The 22078-nt window shown below is 51.2% G+C and overlaps 1 protein-coding gene across 12 annotated transcripts in view; it reads left to right on the top strand.

Moving 5' to 3' along the window:
- NAV2 (neuron navigator 2) overlaps window positions 1-22078 on the top strand; it is a 398333-nt gene that overhangs the window by 363291 nt on the left and 12964 nt on the right. For 11 of the 12 annotated variants that reach the window (XM_057552146.1, XM_057552147.1, XM_057552143.1 and 8 more), the window contains 10 exons: window positions 6309-6462; window positions 7477-7639; window positions 8382-8482; window positions 10631-10726; window positions 12409-12577; window positions 16211-16446; window positions 18750-18904; window positions 19111-19182; window positions 20806-21002; window positions 21912-22030. In XM_057552146.1, coding sequence (XP_057408129.1) covers window positions 6309-6462; window positions 7477-7639; window positions 8382-8482; window positions 10631-10726; window positions 12409-12577; window positions 16211-16446; window positions 18750-18904; window positions 19111-19182; window positions 20806-21002; window positions 21912-22030 — 1462 coding nt within the window. Of the gene's footprint in view, window positions 1-6308; window positions 6463-7476; window positions 7640-8381; window positions 8483-10630; window positions 10727-12408; window positions 12578-16210; window positions 16447-18749; window positions 18905-19110; window positions 19183-20805; window positions 21003-21911; window positions 22031-22078 lie in introns of those variants that run through there. The other variant, XR_009009169.1, reaches the window with a different exon arrangement.

The following is a 22078-nucleotide window of genomic DNA, read 5'->3' as shown; positions in this document are numbered from 1 at the left end:
GGCCCCTGGGAACCCTCTCCAATAGGAATGGCTAGCAGTCCTGCTATGTTCCTTGGGGTCCTTTGTGTCTTGCGTTCATAAGACTGTGCATATTCTTTCGGTGTTTTAGGACCAGAGAGTTTAAAAGAGAAAGGAAACGAGTTTCTGTTCTGCTGGCCTCGGTGTGCATAATTAGTTGTCTGGTCTTGGGCAAACGGCTTAACCTCTCTTTGTTTCCATTTCTTTGTCAAATTGGGATAGTGGTTGTCTCCTTATCCTATCCTAAGGATTGAACAAGATAAGTGGATGTGAAGAGCTACAGCCAGTTGTGCTCTGACAGGGAGATGATGGTATAAGTGTTGGCAGTTTGGGCTGAAATTCTGGTTCACTTGGGTGACGGGGCTTAGAGAGATTACACTTTTCTTCTTTGATCAACATTTAGTGTTGACTCTTTCTCTGAGGTCAGCACTCAGAAATTAGACGTTTAAAAAAACAGAGCGATTCAGTGACGATTCTCTTTACCAAAGGGCTCTATATTTCGTCGAGTGATTCATCGCCATGAACTCTCCCAGTCGACTGTAAATGAGTCCGTTTGTACAGAGCCCTTTGGGAACACAGCTGGTTGAGTGAGACAGGCAATTGCTCCCTTGGCCTTGGCTTAGGTGCTGTTGCCCTTGGCACAGAGGTACACAGAAGGGAAGAGTCATCTGCTCTTGCCCAGCCAACCTCCCGTGCTTTCCACCGAGCACCCATTGAGCATTGTTCCATCAGGGCGCAGGGAGACAGTCCTGTGCCCCATCTCAAAACATGAGGCCGAGAATCTAGAGGCAATAAGAGGTCAGGAATGGCTTGGGACAGGCAGGTGGGGACCCAGGTGTCTGCTCAGAAGGCGGCACAGCTGACTCCCTGCAGCGGTGAAAAAGATTGCCCCTGCAATAGGGCAGTCAGAGCTAGGGCTGAGTTCCATCAGAGCCCTTGGCATAACCAGGCGAGACGTGAAAGAGGAACCAGAGCTCAAGTGGTCTGCAAAGGCAGTTCCCGCGAGATAAGATAGTGCCTGGGAGAAGAGGACCACTGTGGCTGGGGTCAGAACAGCCAGTGAGCTAGGGTTGGACAGTGGGGTGGGGTAGTGGTGGACACCTCAGTTTCTTCACTGGTGAAAGTGGGATCTGCATCATGGGTTCTCGTGAGGGCCGGGTCAGATTCCATGCGTGCAGGGCAACCTCCTTCCGATTTCAGGAGGTCAGGTCTGTGGCGCTGTCCCCAGGTCCACTCAGCCAGCCAGCCCACCCGCAGAAGACAGCAGCCTGCGCCAGCGTCCCAAAGCCGGCTCACCAGACGGGTGCAGGAAACGCGGGTGAGACAGTGGGCCAGGCCTTGGTAGCACATCGCCTGCACGGACTCCACATGAGACAGGCAGTGGAAGCAAGGAGACAGAGCGTAGAGCCCTGGCTTTTCTATGAACCCACCTACCAGTGAAGCATGGCCTTGTCAGGGTGTCTGCTTTACTTAGGTCAGCAGCTCCTCTTCTCTCGGGGAGCACCCTGGTAAGAGGAAGGCCCTGCGGACGGGCACTTCCATCCTGGGCAAGGGCGAAACCCGAGCAGGGGGAGGGAGAGGAGTGCTGAGCGTTGGAGTGCAGTGCCCGCCTGAGGCCCTGTGTGCTGGCGTGAGGGTTAGACCACTGTTCAGGAGTGTGAGTCCTGTTTGACCTGAAGAGTGCCCAAGAGGTAAATAAAGGACAAGCTGCCTGTGACTCACCTGCCATCATCCCAGAGCATCTCAATCCAGTTGTTTGTTTCCTGGCCAGGAGAAAAAGGAACTCCTCATCTGTTCTTTATGTGTTGGTATAAACTTCTCATATGACAGCCCGTGTGAGCAGGACACTACCCACGACGGTTCTGGAGAGACCAAAGAGAATATTAACCACCCCTGGGGATTAGGGCCTGCGGGGACGTGACATGGTAGAGCTGATTCCACTCCTGGGGTCTGCTCCGTGCCAGGCGCTGTTCTTGGCTCCGGTGACAACAGTGTACGAGACGATCAAGTCCCAACTCCGGTATAGACCCTATATGTCAGGGGGAGAAACGGGCATTAAGCACATAAAGCTGGATAAACTAGAAGAATCAGATAGTGCCGAGCGTTCATGCTGAGAACTGAAACAGTGTGTTGGGATACAGAGTGCCTTGGCAGCAACTGCAGACGGGGTAGTCCAGAAAGGCCCCTCCGAGGAGATGGCGTTTCAACTGAGATCTGTGTGCCAGGAAGAACCCCTGGCTAGTTCTCGTCGGTAACACTAGCTGCTGTGACAAACTCAGTCGCAAAGGTCAGCGCCTTTACCCGTGACTGTTGATCTCTGCTTCCTTCCAGACCCAACACAGGTTTCCCTCATCCGCCGGCGGCCTGCCGTGTGGTGATGCCGGCACCGAGGCTGCCTCTGTCCTGCGGGCCCGTGTCCTCTGCTGAGTGTCCAGCCAGCAGGCGGGGAGGGGAGAGAGTGTGGAGGCCCTGCAGGCGTGTGTCGTGGACCAGGCCTCTTCCCACAGTCCGCTGAGCAGGGCTTCCGACCTTGGCGGGAAGACGTGACATGAGCGTGCCCGGGAGGGGAAGGAGGTGGGCCGTCGTAAACCCGTGGCCGACTCTGCCTGCCAGCAAGCAGGGCAGCCCTCCAGACAGAACCCAGAAGCAGGCCCGGTGTGTCTGAGAAAGGGGGGGGCCGGCCAGCTTGGCCGCTGCATCATGGGCGCGTGAGGAAGTGGTGGGAAGGAAGGCCTGCCGTGCAGAGGCGGGGCCCAGGACACGTGAGGCTTTGAAGCCAAGGTGAATTTGCGGCTGATTTCCTGTGTGATAAGTAGGCTTTGGAGAGTTTTCAGCAGGAACGTGAGATCATCCTTGAATATTCCTAGACTTGCCACTCGAGGACTTGGGTGTGTGGTGGCGTTGTTTCTGGCATGAGTGGGAGACACACACGGGGCCAGGTGGGGATCAGCGGCTCTGGTTTGACCGTGCGAAGTTTGAGATGCCTAGTAGACATCCCTGTGGAAATGCCAGCCAGCCTGGAGTTCCTGGAGGTGGAGATTTGGGAGACGTGGGCTCAGAGGTGGTTTTGAAAGCTGGGAAGCTGGAGGGATTCTCCAAGGGGTTGAATGGAGATGGCGAAGAGGCAGAGGGGCAAGGACTGAGTTCTGGGGCTCTCTCATACCTCAGGTTCAGGAAGAGAAAGTAGAGCAGCCAGCGAGGTGGGTGGAAACCCAGGAGCAGAGAGAAGAAACTGTTTGGAGGCGGGAGTAGTCACTGGGCCAGAAGCTGCCGGGCGGCCAAGGAGCGATGCATTTGGCCTATGGGGCTCCTGGAGCCTGTAGCAGGAGCGCTCCCCCAAACCACTTTCCCCATAGGGACTGGGGGGCAGGCGGGCCCACCCTTTGGCTCGGCAGCCCTTTCCTGACATTCCACAGAATCCATGCACGCTGGAGATGTTTGCTTTGGGTCTGGTTTCCCAAAGCGTGGGCAGAGAGCAAATGCTTCTTTCCAGCCTTGAAGCGTTTGTAAGAATGTGCAGATCTAGACGCGAGAGGGCGTTCAAAGAAGAAACCAAAGGCAGAGGAGTCGGGGCTCAGAAAAGTTCCTACCCTGTGGGCGGAAGGAATGGCCGTGTGGGAAGGCAGTGTTTCCCACACTAGGGTGTGTAAAGTTAGGTATGCTCCCAGCCCTGCCTCCTGGGCATGACGGCAGGAATATGCTGGAATTAAGTGTTAGGGGCTGAGTAGGAAAAATTAACATCAGGTTGCTTCAGTAAGTGGTCCATAGAGGGGACCAGTGTGTGTTCATCCATGCCTGCTGGGTGAAGTTCAGGAGCTTGCGCCCTGGAGTTAAGCAGACCCATCAGACTTGTTTCTGATTCTCACATTTTTAATGGGCATGTCAATTTCTTTCTGTCTCAGCCTCCCCGTTTTTAAAATGGAGATAATTGTAGTGTCTCTTCCCGAAAGTTAGTAGTGTACGTAGTGCATTAAATAATACGCTGCAGATGCCTGACACAGTGGTCTATGTATTCAGGAAACATTATGTGCCGAGCAGTGTGATCAGATACTACAAATGAGGCAGAGAAGAACCCTGGTCCTAGGGGAGCCAGGGGCCACGCAGGGAGTGATTATCAGTGACTCGGCAGAACCAGGGGAGAAGGCTCTGTCCTGGGCAGTAGGCACAGGGGGACTAACTCTTAGCTGGGGCTTGTTTTCAACATCATGTCTGTTGTAGGACACCCCTCCTGTGCGGCCTCGCTGTGCTGTGCTTCTGAGAACTGGCTGATTTGTGGGGGACACGGGAGGGCCTTGGACTCCAGACAGACTTTCTTCCTTTTAGTTTGCTTCCCTTTGTAAAGTCATTGTTTGGCCAAGCTTCACAAAGTAACCCATGTGATAAATTCCACAAAGTGGGTGTGGAGGAGATGTTGTCTCTCTTGCTGAGAAAGCTTTCTGGGGGAAAAAGCACAGGCCACGTGAAGGAGACTGGAGCAAAGCGCCTTGCCGTGTGACAGACAGACAGACAGGGTGGACTAAGGCTGATTGTTCTCTGCAGTGAACTGGAATCTTCGAGATCTATGCAGGACATGGTTTGGCTAAGACCAGAATGTCACAGTGGAATTTTGTTCAGACTTTACACTCCATTTAAACCCAGAAACCATAGTCCTTTCCCAAGAAAGAACCAGTTTTTGCAAGCTCCCCTCGAAAACCTCCCAAACCAAAGAAAGTATGACTGTATAGTTAAACCCTACAAACCACAGGCTATCCAAAGCACAGAGAGCTGGGGGATTGGCGGGGGGCAGAGGATGATCTGATTTCTAAAGACATTACTGTCTCTCTAGTCCTTTTAGTCCCAAATCTGTTGGCCTCAGTTTCTCATAGGTATGAAATGGGAATAATTATAAGATTTTTCAAGGGTCTGTTGGAGGTTTCAGATTTTGAAGTGGAGAAGTTTTCTTGGATGCTGACAACTTTTAAAAATAGGAGATGATTTTGTATCTCTCAAAACAGTTCAGGGTGCAGGTCAAGAAAATAGCCACAAAAAGATTTGGCTGTTCAGGCGTTAAATTTTTCTTCTAGTCCTTTCTGCCCCTGAAATACAATTACATCTCTTTTAACAATTATCATGGTTCTCCTTTGGCAATTAACATTTCCACTCCCTCTCCCACTTTCACAGGTCAGGTTTGGTTTGGCCTCAGATCCAGTACTTGGGTCCTGGAGAGAGGGCTCGAGTGATTATTTCTGCACAGACCACGTGCTCACCATGTCGTTCAGAGATAATCAGCTTCAGCTTTGTAACTTCATGAACTTGGGCTTTTTTTCCTTTCTTTTTTCTGTTTTAGTTCCAAGAAATGTCAAAGCTTTCTCTTCTGGATCACCCCACACCTCAGCTCCTATAATCTTTGAAATCAACAGAACTTTTTTTTTTTTTTTCTTTAATAGAAGCTATCTTTTCTAACGTTGCAATTCATCATGACTTTTATGATCTTCCAGTTTGTGCTGACTTGCCGGTATCTGAAGGGCAAACCTAAGTAATCGAATAAGGAACTCAGCCTGGAAGGTCCACCTCTTAAAACAGAGGGACTCACAGGGTCCCACAGTCTCCTGATCTGGTGCCCAGCTGGGGAAGGAGGACAGCTCACTACACTGTTGCATGTTTTCAGATAAAATTTTGGCTTTCATGTCGCATCACTCTCTGCTAACTACCTGAGATGTTTCTCTTCCTTGCCATGGGCTTATTAAGCAGTATGGGGGGGTGGGAGAATGAAAGAATGTTTCTCTCTCTAGACACCTTTAGGGGAGTAGGCTTTAGAATGTGACCAGAAACAGACTAGCATCTTCCACCCATATCTTTAGGTTTCTTCCTGTTTTTGGCAAATAAAAATCACCCTCAGCTGTCTGACCCTGGAGTGTCTAATCTTTACAACAGACAGTTGACCTCATTTCTCTGAGTGGGTTTAGATATCAAGGGCCATGTTGTATCTTTATAGGGGCCCAGCTGTGTACACATCACGGAGGGTTTCAAACCCCCAAGGTTACCATTCCCTTTTGCTGGCTCCTGTTTATCCCTAGATCACTGGAATTTGGCTGAAAGGCTTGCCAGAGCTCTGCAAAGAAAGAGTGTAGAGAAGTTATAAAGTCTGTGAATTTCAGGTGCTTTTGATATTGTCACTTCCGGGAGGCACCGGACAGCTGGTTATACGGGGTTACTCTTTAACAAACCTGATGATGACGTGGTGGTCAGTGGAGGACTTAAAGGAGCTGAACTCAGAGCCGCCTTGGTCAGTAACACTCCTCTTTCCCTAGCATCTCGGAGTGCATGGATAGTGAAGCCGAGACGGTCATGCAGCTCCGAAACGAGCTGAGAGACAAGGAGATGAAGCTGACTGACATCCGCCTGGAAGCCCTCAGCTCTGCACACCAGCTGGACCAGCTGCGGGAGGCCATGAACAGGATGCAGGTGAGATCCGGGAGTGCGGCTGAGCCCTGGGCTGCCCGGGGAGGAGATGCTCCTGCCAGGCGCCCTCCGCTGGGATAGCCTTCTGCACACCTAGATCGGAAGCTTCCCTCGAGGCTCAGCCTGACGCCTCTTCCTCTGCCAAGCCTTTCCACGTCCTGCAGCTGGAAGAGTTAGTGTAGTGCCCTCATCTGGATCCCTATAGATTTGTTCCTACGGCCCCTCTCACCTTTTGACACGGATTGAAGGCATTCGAGTCTCTGAGCCGTTCTGTTTTGCATCCCTTTCTCTGGATGTAGGACCAGTGCTTAACACATAGTAGGTTCTGTATAAATATTCATGGAATGAAAGACCACTGTGGATTCTACTAAATCAGCTTTCACTGGAGAGCAGCGTTTCCCAGAGGAGTTTCCGTGAAACGCTCGTTCCATAAGAAACTCTGTGAAAAGAAGGCTCCTTGATCAAAAATGTTTGGGAAATGCTGCACACTATGTGCCCCTCTCAGATTCACAATGCATACCAACTTATTAAAGGCTCTGAGAAGTCCTGCAGTAAAGGTTTGGGTTGAGAAACCCAGAGTTTTCAAACTTCCTAGATAAGACTTTTTCCACTTACCACCCAGATTCTGGGAAACATTTCTGAGGTCTTGTCAAAGGCCAGCTCTCGGACCCTCCTGTGCCAGAGAGGTCTTGTGGGGGGGACTTCCCTGGCGGTCCAGTGGTTAAGACTTCACCTTCCAATGCAGGCGGTGCGGGTTCAATCCCTGGTCAGGGCGCTAAGATCCCACATGCCTCACAGCCAAAAAAAAAAAAAAAAAAAAACCCAAAAGAGAGAGGTCTTGTGTATACAGCAAAGGCAGTGACCACTGTTGAATCTCTCTGATGGTGTAACTTATTCTGCCTCCATGGCTGGGATATGTACTTGATCCCCGCAGGGAACTTTCAAATCCCTCCTCCAGGAAAGACTTGTTCGCATGGTAGCCGCCTAGTAAGTGAGCTTCTCCCTTACCCTTCGCAGAGTGAAATAGAGAAGCTGAAAGCTGAGAACGACCGGCTGAAGTCGGAGTCTCAAGGCAGTGGCTGCAGCCGGGCGCCCTCCCAGGCGTCCCTCTCCACCTCCCCAAGGCAGTCCATGGGGCTCTCCCAGCACAGCCTGAACCTCGCCGAGTCCAGCAGCCTGGGTGAGTGGCGTCACAGGGCCTGCAGCTGGCACTCTGGTCTCTAAGCAAGAGCCCCAAGATGAGCAGATCAGCAGATCACATGGAGAGGAAGCAGGCGTGTGTGTGCTTAGGGTGTACGTGTGTGTGGGTGTGCGTCTGCTACCAACATGAGCCCAGCCAATAGACTGCTGTCATGCTTTGCTCCAGCGCCCCAACTTCTCCAAGCCATGAGCTTGGATCCCCTCGCCCACCATGCTGAGTTCTGTTTGATCCATTTTGAGAGGCTGACCTGCAAGCTGTATGCTGCATACCACCCGCCCCCTGCCCCACCTGCCCTTGGTAAGCTGACTGGGACGCTGGCTTGGTTTATGACCTTCCTGCCTTGGGGCTGGATTCAGGCTGGCTCGATAATTAGCGAATGTGATCTAGGCAGATCACACAGATCTGTGTGTAAGCATATCGAGGCTGATGCTTTGGTTTATTATCCATGACGCTGCTCTTGCTGTCGTTTTGGTTGAGTCTCCCTCGCACTTCCATTTGGCAAAGGTACATCGTCAGCCCGCTGGCTCCTTGATTGGTCCACTGTTGGTTTCTGTGGTTGCGTTCTCCATTCTGCCCTCTCCCCCCGCCACCCCCCATCCCACTTCCCCTGCACCACGACACCTGGTTTGTCCCGCTGCTGTGCCGACAAGCAGCGGGGGTGTCAGGAAGCCGGCTTTGCTGTCCCCGTGTGCCTAAGGCTGTTGATGTTTTCCATTCGCAGACATGTTGCTGGATGACACTGGTGAATGCCCGGCTCGGAAGGAAGGAGGCAGGCATGTTAAGATAGTTGTCAGCTTTCAGGAGGAAATGAAGTGGAAGGAGGTTAGTTGGATCCCTTACCCTGCTTGGCCTGTCCCTTCCCCAGGTAGAACTACCTAGCATAGTGATTCCATCATCACGCCCCGTCACCTCAGGCTCTGAGGTGATTTGGAAATAGTACTAACGCTTTCCCTAACTAACCCTACTCCCCAGCAGCATTTTGCCACCGTGAAAGTGAGCCAACGGCCCCTCCCTGCCTCTCGTGTTCGAAAAGTGTGTAAAGAGTTCTAAAGATGGTCCACACTGCACCACTTTCAAGTATCTAACTAAACGCTAACATCAGTCAGAAACGGCTTTTCTGAATTTGGTATATTCCCAAAGCACTTCAAAGGCAGCTAAGCACATTTAGCACGGAAGGTACAGAAGTAAGCCACCCAGATTCATCCGACCAAGAGCACCTGTTTTAATCCAGTCGTCAGAGGCTGCTGACCAAGTAGAAACTGGGAGGTAGAGGTGGTCAAGCCCAGGAGCACACAGGTGGCTAGCAGTGAAGATGGTGGGGCACCCTGACTCACCGAGGCTGGGAATCTGAGTTTTCTGAGTAGTTTCTGTTCTCTTCCAGCGTCTAGAGGTCATACCCCCGTCAGAGACTGTTTTAGGGTGAGGGCAAGGGTTGACAGTCAAAGTTGATTTTTAGTCGTCAGTTAAATCTAAAGGATGCTGAGAATGACTATCTCTCAGATAAGTGGGAAAAGACCTCCTGAGCCCCTCATGTAAGTCCCTTGAGGCTTTTGTTTGCTTGTTATTTCTGAGTATTTTAGCCAACACGCTGTCATAGGCTCTGAGAGCTTGGGAGCCTGCAGTGCCCATCAAAACAAAGCGTCGGCAGCCAGACTTCTCTGCCAGGGGATTCTACTTTGTGGCTGGCTGTCTAGTCTCACTGACGAGGGTAGCCCCAGGATTTTGAGCTGCCAGCGGTCTGAGCATGATCTAGTTTAGAAAGATCCAGAAAATAGTTCCATTTTCAGAGCTTAGCTGGTAGAGTGATAGACGATCAAGGGGGAAGTCCATTCTTATAACGTTCTGTTAATAAACGCAAGTGGTATCTGTGAAGGCATTTTATTCTAATGATCATCAACACAAACAGATAGATCTTACATTTTACGAAAGTCTGTCACTTTCCAAAATTGTCTTGTTCTGGATCACCACAGCATCCAGGTGAGGCTGGCTGCCCAGATTTTATCATCTCCATTTTACAGTTGAGAAGCCCAAGACCCAAGCATCACTTACCTAAGTCTGTAAGGCAAGTGATGGGGCCAGATCATCTCACTTCAAGACTGTTGCTCTTTTCTCTGCTGATTTTGCTTAACCGCCAAATACACCCCCTCCTCTCCCCACCTCCCTCCACTCTCCTAATTCTATATTCTTATCAGCATGTCAGATATTTTAAAACCAAACAAAATGGAATGTTCTATTAGTTTCCTTTAATCAGTGTGATCAGTTAGCTCCCACTATGCAGAGCCCTGTGGGCAGAGAGGCAAAAGAAGTAGAACAAAGATTATTTTTTGTGAATTTCCTGGAGTTTTACTAGTTTTCTGAGTTGGACATGTTTTAACTTTTAATTAGAAGGAAAGAAATCAATACTATTAAAAAACAGAAAAGAAGAAAAGAAAAAATAAAAACATCCTGAAGGAATTTAAGATCGAGCAAGGAGACAAACTTGGTAGACAAATAAGACAAATACCTAAAAATAAACAAGTACAGAATATATCATCATATAAGTTGTGTACAGAACTGTTGAAGCAATGTGAGCTCTGAGCCTGGTGGGTTGATCATTGAAGGCTTCCTGGAAGAGGTGAGTTGGTAAGCAAGGTTTGGAAAGGGAGAGATGGCAGAAAGGAGAGGGGAGAGCATTCCCCGCAAAGGATGTGTGATCTACACACCATATGAGGTGCACAGTCGGTAGAAGGTTCTAGATTCCAGAGAGGAGATCCTCTCTTCCTAACCCACGGGTTGCTGTTTTAGCAATAGGTGAGGAAAGTGTTTAAGACCATTGCATTCAGTTCAAGTTACATCTGGTGTTAAAACAAATAGGACTTTTCTTCCCCTCTCAAACCATTGGCGGAGTTCTAAGACAATCTGAGTCCTCTGCTAACTTGAGTCAGAAAGGAGCCACCTGTTTTTCACCTGCGGACATTTCCTTGCCCTTAGGATTCCAGACCACACCTCTTCCTCATCGGCTGCATTGGAGTTAGTGGCAAGACGAAGTGGGACGTGCTCGACGGGGTGGTTAGACGGCTATTCAAAGTAAGTGCTTCGTGAAGACAGCTACGGCAGTGCACCCGAGCGGGGACCTGGACCTCGGGAGGGAAAGGGCGGTTTGTGGCCCAAACCTGGTCATTCATCGGGCCTGTCCCCTCTCCCACATCCTTATGTTGCTGGGACTTGTCCCCTGGCCCTCAAGGGAACAGAAGGAGGATAGTAAGTATAGGCTGGTAACAGGACCAACTATTCTCATCTGCCCTTGGCAGTGGTTGGCCAGCCAGGGAGAGGCACTTTCCTGGTCTTGAGCGATTACATGAGCCTCTCACAGTGAACTGCTAATGTCTACATTCTCTTCACCTTAGAATTGCGTCCTGTTGAGTGTGTTTTGCAGCGTGTGTTCCGGGGCTACGACATCATGTTTCCACCCTTCATTTTGGTAGGGGGATTTGATCCAACTTACCCTGCGTCCCATGCCAACACTTCAGACTCTGTGATTTGTGCTATGCGTGACACTGACTTCTGATCCGTGGCTGGTGTCAAGGCTGTTGGCACAGTTATTTTTCTGTTCATTCTAATCACATCACTGGAGTGGGTGTTTGCCACAGGAGAAATTACTAATGAGCATCTAGGTGAACCCTGACGTACTGGGTGATTTGAAAGAAGCTTTTGGTACCTTTTTTTCTATTGACCTGAAGTAGGTCAATAACCAGAAGTGTTCATTAATCACATCCCCTGAGTATTAATAATAGCCCACATTTTTTGTGCCAAAGACCACATTGGTCTAGTTGAGTTGGTCTGATATCAAAACCTGACTTTTAACTAGTATACTCTAGTCTCCTAGCATCTAGACTCAGGTGGCTTCACAGAGAGAAAATTCTGTTCTTTGACCCAAGCTCGCTTCCCATCTTGACAGGCCAGTCTGTAGAAATGAGACGGAGTGAGAGACAGGAATGGCTTAGAGCAGACCAAGCCTGCTGCCCCAGCCGAAACCTTATCTCTGCTGATGGGCAGTTGGGACATCCCTGGATTAGAAAGACCACAGTTGGGGCTGAAAAGAGCCTGTGAGGCGTCACACATGAGGAAGTGAGACCACTAAAGGTAGAGACTTGTTATCAGGATTCCACCTCAGTCGTGTGGCTACCACAGAGCCCATGGACTTCATTCCAAGTTCACTGACCTAAAACCTTCTGGTCACTCATCTAAGATGGAACACTTTCCAAATTAAACACACGTTTGTTTGTTTAAAACTCTAAGCTGCTTTTTTTCTAACAGCCCGGGGTTTTGTTCCCTTTGTCATTATATGGCCTTTTACCTGAACCAAAAGAAAGGGCTGGTGGAGAGATTTCTTGTCAGAATTACTTTTTCATGCATTTTCCAGCACCATTCACAGGCCCCAATGTCTTTAAGACTTCAGCTGAACTTATAGGAAAAGCAGCTTAACTTTTCCGTGCTTGGTTCATCCAGACTAACTGTTCACCATCTTGTTAGGGTTTCGCACCCTCCCATCACAAACCGAATAAATCTGTGCCTTAAGGGGCCTGTGATACCAGGGCGTCCTCCCCAGAGAAAGTCAGCTCTTCTGCCCCTCGTTCCACAGCTCGATTTCAACTCAGGCATCAGCTGGGAAAGAGGAGAAGATGACCGTAAATCACCCAGTGAAGACGTGAGTCTTGGGCAGATTTTTCGCCACACCTTTGACGGGGTCTTTATTTTATTTTTTCCAGGAGTACATCATTCACGTCGACCCCGTGAGTCAGCTGGGGCTGAACTCTGATAGTGTCCTCGGCTACAGCATTGGGGACATCAAGCGCAGCAATACCTCCGAGACCCCCGAGCTTCTTCCCTGTGGCTACCTGGTTGGAGAGAACACAACCATCTCTGTGGCCGTCAAAGGTAATCCAGCCCATTGCAGGTGTGGGAGCTTCCAGAACTGTAGGTTTTGTTCTGTGACTGGGCACGGGAACCTGTGGCCATGATTTTGTTTGTGCACGTATATGTGGGTTGTATTTTTTTCCCCGTCCACCACAGTTACTCTTACCTAAGCAAGTTGAACAGTCTTCAGCTTTTTCAGCGACCGTCAGAAACAAGTAATTTTAGTTTATTGCTGAAATTACATAACAAAAGGTGCCACTAGCCTTATGACTCTAAGATGATGGAAGCTTAATAAGCCTGTTGAAACGGGGCTCCACTGATACCAGTGAGTTACTCTTGCCGGCGAGCCTTGGATGCAGTCCCATTCTACAGATGGGAAACCACGATGTGCTGTGGGCCAGAGGGGAGTTGCTCGGAGCACCCTGCGGAAGCAATGAAGCTTCTGCCCACGCACGATGCTGCTCGAGCTTCCAACTGCCTCATCACCTAGAGAGGCTACGCCCGAGGCTAAAGTTCAGTGGAACTTTAGACTCGCAAAGTATTTTTTGGAAAAAAAAAAAGTTTCACGGCCAAATAAGTCCGGCATCGTTATTCCCATACAGGTTCTCTAAAGCCTCTGTCCTTTAATGTCCTGACCCTTGCTGTTAAAAAAGCTGTGTGATCCGGTCTGACACAAATGCATTTGACTGCAAAACCCCTTTTTTCCTATATTTTATGAACCACTTAAAGAAGAGATTGCTAAACACTGTCCTAAGCTCAGCCTTCACGGTATCTTATTTCTTCCCTGGAAGGCATTAATCTTGACTGTAGTTTTGGGGTTGTTTGATGCAAGCTTTGTTTCCTAACTGGGAGGTTTTCTAAAAGCACCCCAACATTCCTCATCAGCAGGAATGAAGATCTTGCCCCCCTGGTGACCAGTAGCATGTTCCTGTTGGAGCCTCACACATAGCCTTATCTTGTTGGTATTCCATAGTTGTGGCCTTGGGCTGCAAGTGACAGAAACCTACTCAAAACTAGCTTTAGCCAAAAGGAAGCATACAGGCTCAGGTACCTGGAAGATCCAGGTATAAGCTTCAGGCGCAGCTGGATCCAGGTGCTCCAGCAGTACCATCAGGATCAGGCCTACCTCGGCTTTGCTTATATTTTGAGCTTTCTGCACATAGCGGATGAATGGCCCAGATTCACCCTTCTAGCTTAGGAACCTAGAAGAAAGAGAATGTCTTTCTGGAAAAGTGTGACAGGAAATTCTTTTTTTTTTTTTTTTTTTTTTAAAGGAATTCCTTTATTTTTATTATTTATTTATTTATTTATTTATTTTTTGGCTGTGTTGGGTCTTCGTTTCTGTGCAAGGGCTCTCCCTAGTTGCGGCAAGCGGGGGCCACTCTTCATCGCGGTGCACGGGCCTCTCACTATCGCGGCCTCTCTTGTTGCGGAGCACAAGCTCCAGGTGCGCAGGCTCAGTAGTTGTGGCTCACGGGCCCAGTTGCTCCTTGGCATGTGGGATCCTCCCAGACCAGGGCTCGAACCCGTGTCCCCTGCATTAGCAGGCAGATTCTCAACCACTGCGCCACCAGGGAAGCCCGTGACAGGAAATTCTTAGGGGTGATTCTGGCCCACCATGGGTCCAATGCTCATCACCAAATCAGTCGTTGTGACCAGGGAGAGGCTTTCGCCCGGCCTGGTCACAAGCCCACCCCTTTGGTGGGTGAAGGTGCTGGGTCAGCCCTGCTTGGACCGGCTGGAATGAACTCCTTGCAAGAAAGAAGAGTCCCACTACAAGGGGAAGGAGGGGAGGGCTGCCAGGCACACTTTGACAACAGCTGTCCACTCCAAGAACCCTTTAGGGAAAGCCTGATACGCCATGACTTTAAACTGCGTTTCATCCACGCTGGCGAGCAGGTGAGCGCTGCAAGCACTGAAGGGTAAAAGGAGTGACCCGTTGCTGAGACCAGAGCAAACCTCTGTAGGAACAGCGACAGGATTGTCTGCTTCCCGAACAGGCCACCTCACCACGGAGCCTAGCTGGTGCTGCTCTCAGCACATCACGTTGTTTTAGCATCTCTAGGGATCAGCTCGGGTTTGTTTTTAAGCGATACCTGACTCTTCTGTTTTCCTGTGGTGCTTGACACTTATGTCTTCAAGGCACTGAAAACCACTCAAGGGGCTTCCCTGGTGGCTCAGTGGTTGAGAGTCTGCCTCCCGATGCAGGGGACACGGGTTCGAGCCCTGGTCTGGGAGGATCCCACATGCCGCGGAGCAACTAGGCCTGTGAGCCACAACTACTGAGCCTGCGCATCTGGAGCCTGTGCTCCGCAACAAGAGAGACCACAATAGTGAGAGGCCCGCGCACCGCGATGAAGAGTGGCCCCCGCTTGCTGCAACTGGAGAAAGCTCTCACACAGAAACGAAGACCCAACACAGCCAAAAATAGATAAATAAATAAATAAATAATTTAAAAAAAAAAAAAAACCACTCAAGGATTTGAGCCGAAAGAGATCCGTGAGCTGCAGATGATTCGCTTCAGTGGCACCGGGGCAGGGGCTGTGGCTTTGTGTGCTCTGAAGTGAGTTCGTCTGCAAAGTAGTCACTGCCAGGGGGGTTTTTGACAAGAGACTGAGACAGCAACGTAGATGCAAAGAGAGGGGTTTCAGTGTGTTTTAATCCCTGCCCCGTGTTTGTTATTAAGTTTAGACAGGAGACCCTATCCTCCATATTTTGCATCAAACTTTGAGCCCATATAGGCTCTGTTGAGACCAGTTCTAGGAAAGTCTTAGGCCTGTACCCAGAAGATCTCATTTGGGATCCTTCATCAGGATGATTCTAGAACAGTCACTGTGCTATCTTTGGTTGGGGAAGATTGGAAACAAATGTATAGATGCGTTAGGGGGGTCTGTTTGCAGTGAATTAATTATGTGGATGGAAGATGCTACTGTAAAACAGAGTAAGTGCTTTTCAGTTTATTTTTTGCCTACATATAGTGGTTTCTTGAGGTGCTTTTTTAATAGAATTGCCTTAGGTTCTGGATAAGTAACCTTGGCTGGATCCTCTCTTGGGAATGATATGAAGAAAACAGCTCTAGTAAAGCCAACAGCCCTGAGTAATGACATTGTCCCAGGCAGGGAGGGGGAAAGATGTTTCCTCTTGTTGTTGGAGAGGCTCAGCCTAGGTCTGCCAGAGTGCACATCCCCAAATCAAATGGTCCCACCTTGCGTTTTTCCTCATTTTAACGATAAAGTGTTGATACCTTCATGGTGTATCTGAGTGTGGACAGCAGCGGCACCTGGCGTGAAGGAAATAACAGGGTGAAGAGGCAGCCCCAGGGTCTGGGTGGACACGGGAGATGCACGTTTGGTTTGAGCCAACACCACCGGTAATGGTAAATCCAGAAAGACAAGTAGGGCTCAGAGTCTTATGAATTCTGCAGAGGATGGATGAGGACTGAGGGGCCAGATGTTAAAGGTGAATCTGTGTGTGGGGCACTCAGCCAAGCCAGGAGCCAGAGCACATGGTGCTGGTGAAGGGAGCCTGTGGTATCCCTGGGTGGGTGGGTCCGCCCAGGAAAGGGATAGCCTTGTGTTTTGGCAGTCCCAGGTGGGCAGGCACAGAGAGCCACCCTCTCTGCAGGGCTGTGAACACTTCCTCTCTCAAACACAGGGCTCGCGGAAAACAGCCTGGACTCGCTGGTGTTCGAGTCCCTGATCCCCAAGCCCATCCTGCAGCGCTACGTCTCCCTGCTGGTGGAGCACCGGCGGATCATCCTCTCTGGGCCCAGCGGCACTGGGAAGACCTACCTGGCCAACCGGCTGTCAGAGTACTTGGTGCTCCGGGAGGGACGGGAGCTGACAGACGGGGTCATCGCCACCTTCAATGTGGACCACAAGTCCAGCAAGGTGAGAAGGTCGTTCAGAGGCTGCTGCTTAGTCCTTTAAGAACTGGTGATGCCACCACCCCCGTGATGGCAAAGCAGCGTTTCCTACAATGCTCACCTCTGATGGTTATAAAAGCCTGGGGAAGGAGATCAGAATGGAACTAACAGAAAGGAAGGCTGTGACCCAAAACTCCCCAGCAAGAAGTTCCATGTGTAAGTCGATGTAGTTCATTTCTTACTTTCCCGCTGTGAGTTGGGCACGATGCTCAGTGCTGGTAGTTCTTTAAGGTCAACCCAGATGCTTCCACTTCAGTTTACCAAAAATTCATCACGAACCTACCAGGTTCTCTTGTTTTTCCAGAACAAAACCTTCTTTTGTGGAACAACAATAATAAGAACAACAGCTCACATGTGCAGACTGCTTACCCTGGGAGCAGCAAACTGAACGCCCCACAGCAGGACCTTCGAGGAAGTAGTTGTCACAATCCCATTTTACAGATGAGGAAACTGAGGCTCGAGGCAGATGACCATGTACCTAAAGCCACTCAGATAGCACTGAGCAGTAGACCGGAGCTCAAGTCGATGTCTTAGACCCCAGAGCCAGCAAATAGGCTTGATCCTGCCTCACAGGGAGCAGTGGAAACGTTCGGACAGCCTGACCTAGTCCCAGCCTAAGGTTATGAGGTGTTTGCTCAAACTTGTTCATTATCCATGCAGTGGTTGTTGATGGGTGATTCACTCTGGCCAAGGGGGCCAGGAAGTCAAAGGTGAATTGGAAGTGACTCTTTCACCTTAAGAATCACCTGGCATCCTTGAAGATGCAGCTCCCAGACCTCATTCCCAGATGATCTGTTTCAGTAGGTTGTGTGGGGCTGGGAATTTGCACCACAGGTTCTCCAAGTGACGTGGACACAGGGACAGGACTACGGGAAGTGGTCAGAGCCCCTGTACCAAGATCCTCTGTGAACAAGCTCAGGAAAGGCGCCCTCTCCCGGGACCAGGGAGAGAAGGATCCTAGGCACGTGGCTGGAGGTCGAGCCAGGCTTGAATTCAGCCCCCACTCACTCCCCTTGGCCAGGCACCCTTGTACAGAGCCACAGCTCCCCAACTGTACCCTGCAAGCCTGCATAAGGAAGAGAGGGCTCCAAGCCTCAGGTTCCCTGGCCTTGTCAGGTGCCGGAGGCCAAGAACCCACAGTGGAGAGGAGCTAAAAGGAAAAATAACTAGTAACTTTAAAAATTGGGCTGCTTCTATTGCTAAAAGCCGCATTTTGACTTAAAAGGGAGGCGTGTGTGTGTGTAGGAAGCAGAGGAGATGTGACCCCCCGAGCATCCAGGCCAGCGTGCAGGACAGTGGCATGGGGAGGCGCCCACACCGAGTCCAGATCCAGCCCTGCTGCCGACCCTCTGTGCCATCTCAGGCTGCTCACCCGACTGAGGGATGCCTCAGCTTCCTCATCTGTAACATGGAGACAGTCATAGTGCCCACCCCAGAGGGTCAAATTGTGGGGCACAGACGTTCATATGTGTGAGGTCCCAGAGCCGTGCCTGCCGCAAGGTCACTCCATCCTCATGGTGATGATAACACCATCAGGAGGTTGTTCTGGGTTCACTGGCTGGCCCTTAGCTCACCGTTTTGGCCTTTCCCCATCGCACGTTCTTCTTTCTCTTCCTTTTCTGATGCACCCCTTGCCCCAGCCGTGCTGAGCTGTGTTCTAGTGCCAGCTGCAAACAGTGCCCTGCCCATTCTTCACAGTTCAGGCCAAAGGTTCGCCTTTCACCCAGACCTTCCAAGGCCCCCCATGCATGGAGACCACCCCCCCTGCACCATTCACTGTCTGCCCCAGCACTCGTCAGCAGGACATATGTGTGTTTGGGGGCAAGGGGGTCCTTTGCTGTGCTGATTCATCAAGGACTTCTGTGTAGATGGCTCTCAGGCAGTGCTGTGGATGTACGGAGGTATATGAGACACTTGCCCTCAGGGGCTTCCTGGGAGGTTGGCAGAGTAAGAAATAGTAGCGCTTCTAGAGAGTGCTGGAGCAGGTGCAGCACCATGCCTGGGCACCCCCATGGTGCCTGCTCTTGCCCAGGTTTTCTGTTGCCTAGTGAATTCCAGAAGCCAGGGCCCAAGCCTTCCTCACCACTCCCCCGCCCGCACGCCCTGCGCCCAGACAGACGCCCTGTAGCGGGCAGGCACTCAGTACTGGTTACCGCGAGGCCTCAGGAAGGGCCCCTCTGCCGGTGCCAGCCTGGGGCAGGGGAAGGCGCCGAGTACGTGCGTCTTCCTGGGGGCGTTCACCCACTCATTCCTGCCCGGCCTCCGCAGGAACTGCGCCAGTACCTGTCCAACCTCGCCGACCAGTGCGCCAGCGAGAACAACGCTGTGGACATGCCCCTGGTCATCATCCTGGACAACCTGCATCATGTCAGCTCCCTGGGCGAGATCTTCAACGGGCTGCTCAACTGCAAGGACCACAAATGGTAAAGGCAGCTCTGGACCTCGTGGCCCCTGGGAGAGACGCGTGCTACAGGGGGTAGGAGCGCTGCACGCACGTGGCAGGGAGGGGCTGGGGCGGGGGATAGGGGTGGGGTCGCATGGCAGCCAGCAGTCATCTACCTAGGCCCTTAGATGCCCCGGGACGCTGCGACACCTTCTCCAGCTCTCTTATCCTTCATTTCCCCCGCAGCCCTTATATAATTGGCACAATGAACCAGGCTACCTCTTCTACTCCCAACCTGCAGCTTCATCATAACTTCAGGTAAGGAGTCATTTTTTGAGTACGTGCTATATGCCGGGAACTGTGAGCATTTTTCCCCGCTTCACTCATTTGATTCTCACAAAAGCCTCAAGTCATTAAATTTATCATTCTCAGTTTACAAATGGGGAGAATTAAGTGGTTTGTGTGAGGTCACACAGCCAGTCGATGGCAGGGCTGACTTGCACCCAGATCTCTTTGAGGCTAAGTCCTGGGACAGCAGTGCCCCGGGGGCAGCTCTGGGCAGGGACTGTCGTCACGCAACCCTGCACGTCACCAGTGGCACGTCTGTCTGTCCCAAGCGGACATGAGCAGTGAAAGCTCCTGCTTATGAATGTCTTCATGGAGCAGAGTCTGTGGCCTTCAAGCTCCAGCTGCTGTGAGCCCTCTGTCCCAGCCCCGTACCGAGCTACCCCACTGCTGGGGTGTGGGACTTCTGCCATGCTAGGTTGTGTGGCCTCTCGCCTTGCCGTTGCGAAATGCCCTTTGCCCAGTCCTGACGCTCAGCTGACTCTGTATACTCCTCCCCTGCCTGGGGCCTTAGGTGAGGATGAACAGCCGTCTCCTGGGGTGAGACCCCCCACCTGGCTCATTTTCATGGCCATTCTGCTGGCATCCCTGTTGAAAGTAGACCTGAATTGCGGTTATCAGAGAAATACCAGCTCCTCCAGGTCACTGAGATCATGGGTCACCTCTGCATCCATGCTTTCTCTTGAACGTCCCTCAAGACCTTTCTGCTCCTGCTTCCCCCGTCACTGCCACATCATCTCCCAACACACTGTTGCAGTCATTTTCTAACCAGTATGCCTGCCTGCCCCTTGGCCCCCCTGCAGGCCATCCTCTGTGCCAATGGCAACCGGAGTGAACATTCTAGAATTCAAATCTGACTGTAAATTCTCATGCAAGAAGTCCTTCAATGGCTCCCCATTGCCTCCAGAATGAAATCCAGGCCCCTTAGGTTGGCAGGTCAAGTCTAAACTCTGGTTACACTGAACCTCTGGCAGTTTCCCCAAACCCCCCACACTGCTGCTCATGCCTTTGCAGATGCTGCAGCATGCTCTCCACCCCACTGCCGCCCCGAGCCCTGCTCCTGCCTTGCCTCATGTGGCTGCTCCGTTCTTCTCCTTTGGTCTCAGCTCAGATGTCCCCTCCTCTGAGGAGCCTTCCTTGATTCCCCAGGTTTCGTCATCTCTCGTTCCTCTTATCTGCCTCCTCCGCTAGACTGTGAGCTCCTGGGGAACAGGGACTGTGTCTGAGTCATTGTTACAGCCCCACAGCCCAGCACGGAACCCGTCACAAGCACAAGGGGCAGTTAGCTCAGTGGTCAGAGCTCAGCCTCTGGAGTTGGACTGTCTTGGTTCTAATCTTAGCTCTTCTGTTGACTAGCTGTTTGATCTTGAACAAGTTACATACCCTGTCTGTGCCTCAGAATTTCTACCTGTAAAGTGGGTGGCGATCCTATCTATGGCACAGGGCTGCTGTGAGGAGTTGTGAATTGATACGTGTGCAGTGTTCAGAAGAGTCCAGTTTGAGTATCAACATACGCACCTTCCAGCTCTAGTGAGCTTTGATTCGTGAGGTTGGCCATAGTCTTTGTCATGGAAAAGTGTTCCTGACTTCTTCCAGGTGGGTGCTTTGTGCCAACCACACGGAGCCCGTGAAGGGTTTCCTGGGCCGGTTCCTGAGGCGGAAGCTCATGGAGACGGAGATCGGTGGGCGGGTACGGAACATGGAGCTGGTAAAAATCATCGACTGGATTCCCAAGGTCTGGCATCACCTCAACCGCTTCCTGGAGGCTCACAGCTCCTCGGACGTCACCATAGGTGGGGAGGGGAGGCCGGGTGGGTGCCGACAGGCGGGCTGGCAGGGGAGGGAAGTGCCGTTCCTGGGGCCCTGGCCTCCTCGGATGGCTGTCCCTGGGCCCTGGTAGCTGGGTGCTGCACTGGCCACATGGATAGAGAAGGGGACAGAAGGACAGGCACAGCCTAGACAGACCCCGGGCTGTCTCTGCCCTTCTCTCCTGCCCAGAGCTCTGGGGCTGATGAGCAGCAGAGACAAGTGTCCAGCCCCAGGCTGGTGCAGAAACTGGGGGCTCAGTGAGGGGCCCCCACCCTGAGGCTCCCCCAGGTGGAAACCACCCTGTGGGATTGGCTTTGCTTTATAAATAAAATAATGTTATCGACATTCCTAAAGCTTAAGCTTCAGAGAAAAAAAAAAAAATATCACTGGTCATTCCACCATCCTGATGTAATCATTGTAATTTGAGCTTATTTTTTCTGTCCTTGTCCGTACATGTTTCATGTAGTTGCAATCATAGTGTACATACAGTATGTTCTTTTTATTTTCACTTCAAATTGTCTCATGAGCATTCTGTATTGCTCTGCAAAATAATTACTCTGCGAAATAATCAAATGTGGGTGCACCGTCACTTCCTTAACTGTTTCTGTTCTCTCGGACATCTACTGTGCTTCCATTTGCAAAGGTTAGGACTACTAATATCTCAGTGAACATCTTTCTGCATAAAGCCTTGCCTCCCTTTGGGGTGATTCCCGAGAGGAGCGCGGTCCCAGGGTGGGGTTAGCGAGCCCAAGCCTCCTGCTCTGTGCCCACCACGTGGCAGTTGGTATTTCCGCTCTCGCTCAGAAAATGCAGGGTCCCTCCTGTGAGGGGTGCCCGGGCTGGCTTCTCCTGCACCCCCGTTTCAGTCTGACTGAGTTCCCTGTGGTCCCCAGGCCCCCGGCTCTTCCTGTCGTGCCCCATCGACGTGGATGGTTCCAGGGTGTGGTTCACCGACCTGTGGAACTACTCCATCATCCCCTATCTCCTGGAAGCCGTCAGAGAAGGACTCCAGGTAAGAAGCACACTGCCCACTGACCTCCTCAAAGTTCGAGGGACTGTT

Source organism: Balaenoptera acutorostrata, chromosome 9, assembly GCF_949987535.1.
Source record: "Balaenoptera acutorostrata chromosome 9, mBalAcu1.1, whole genome shotgun sequence".
Lineage (NCBI taxonomy): Eukaryota > Metazoa > Chordata > Mammalia > Artiodactyla > Balaenopteridae > Balaenoptera > Balaenoptera acutorostrata.
This window is presented reverse-complemented; position numbering and strand designations above follow the sequence as displayed.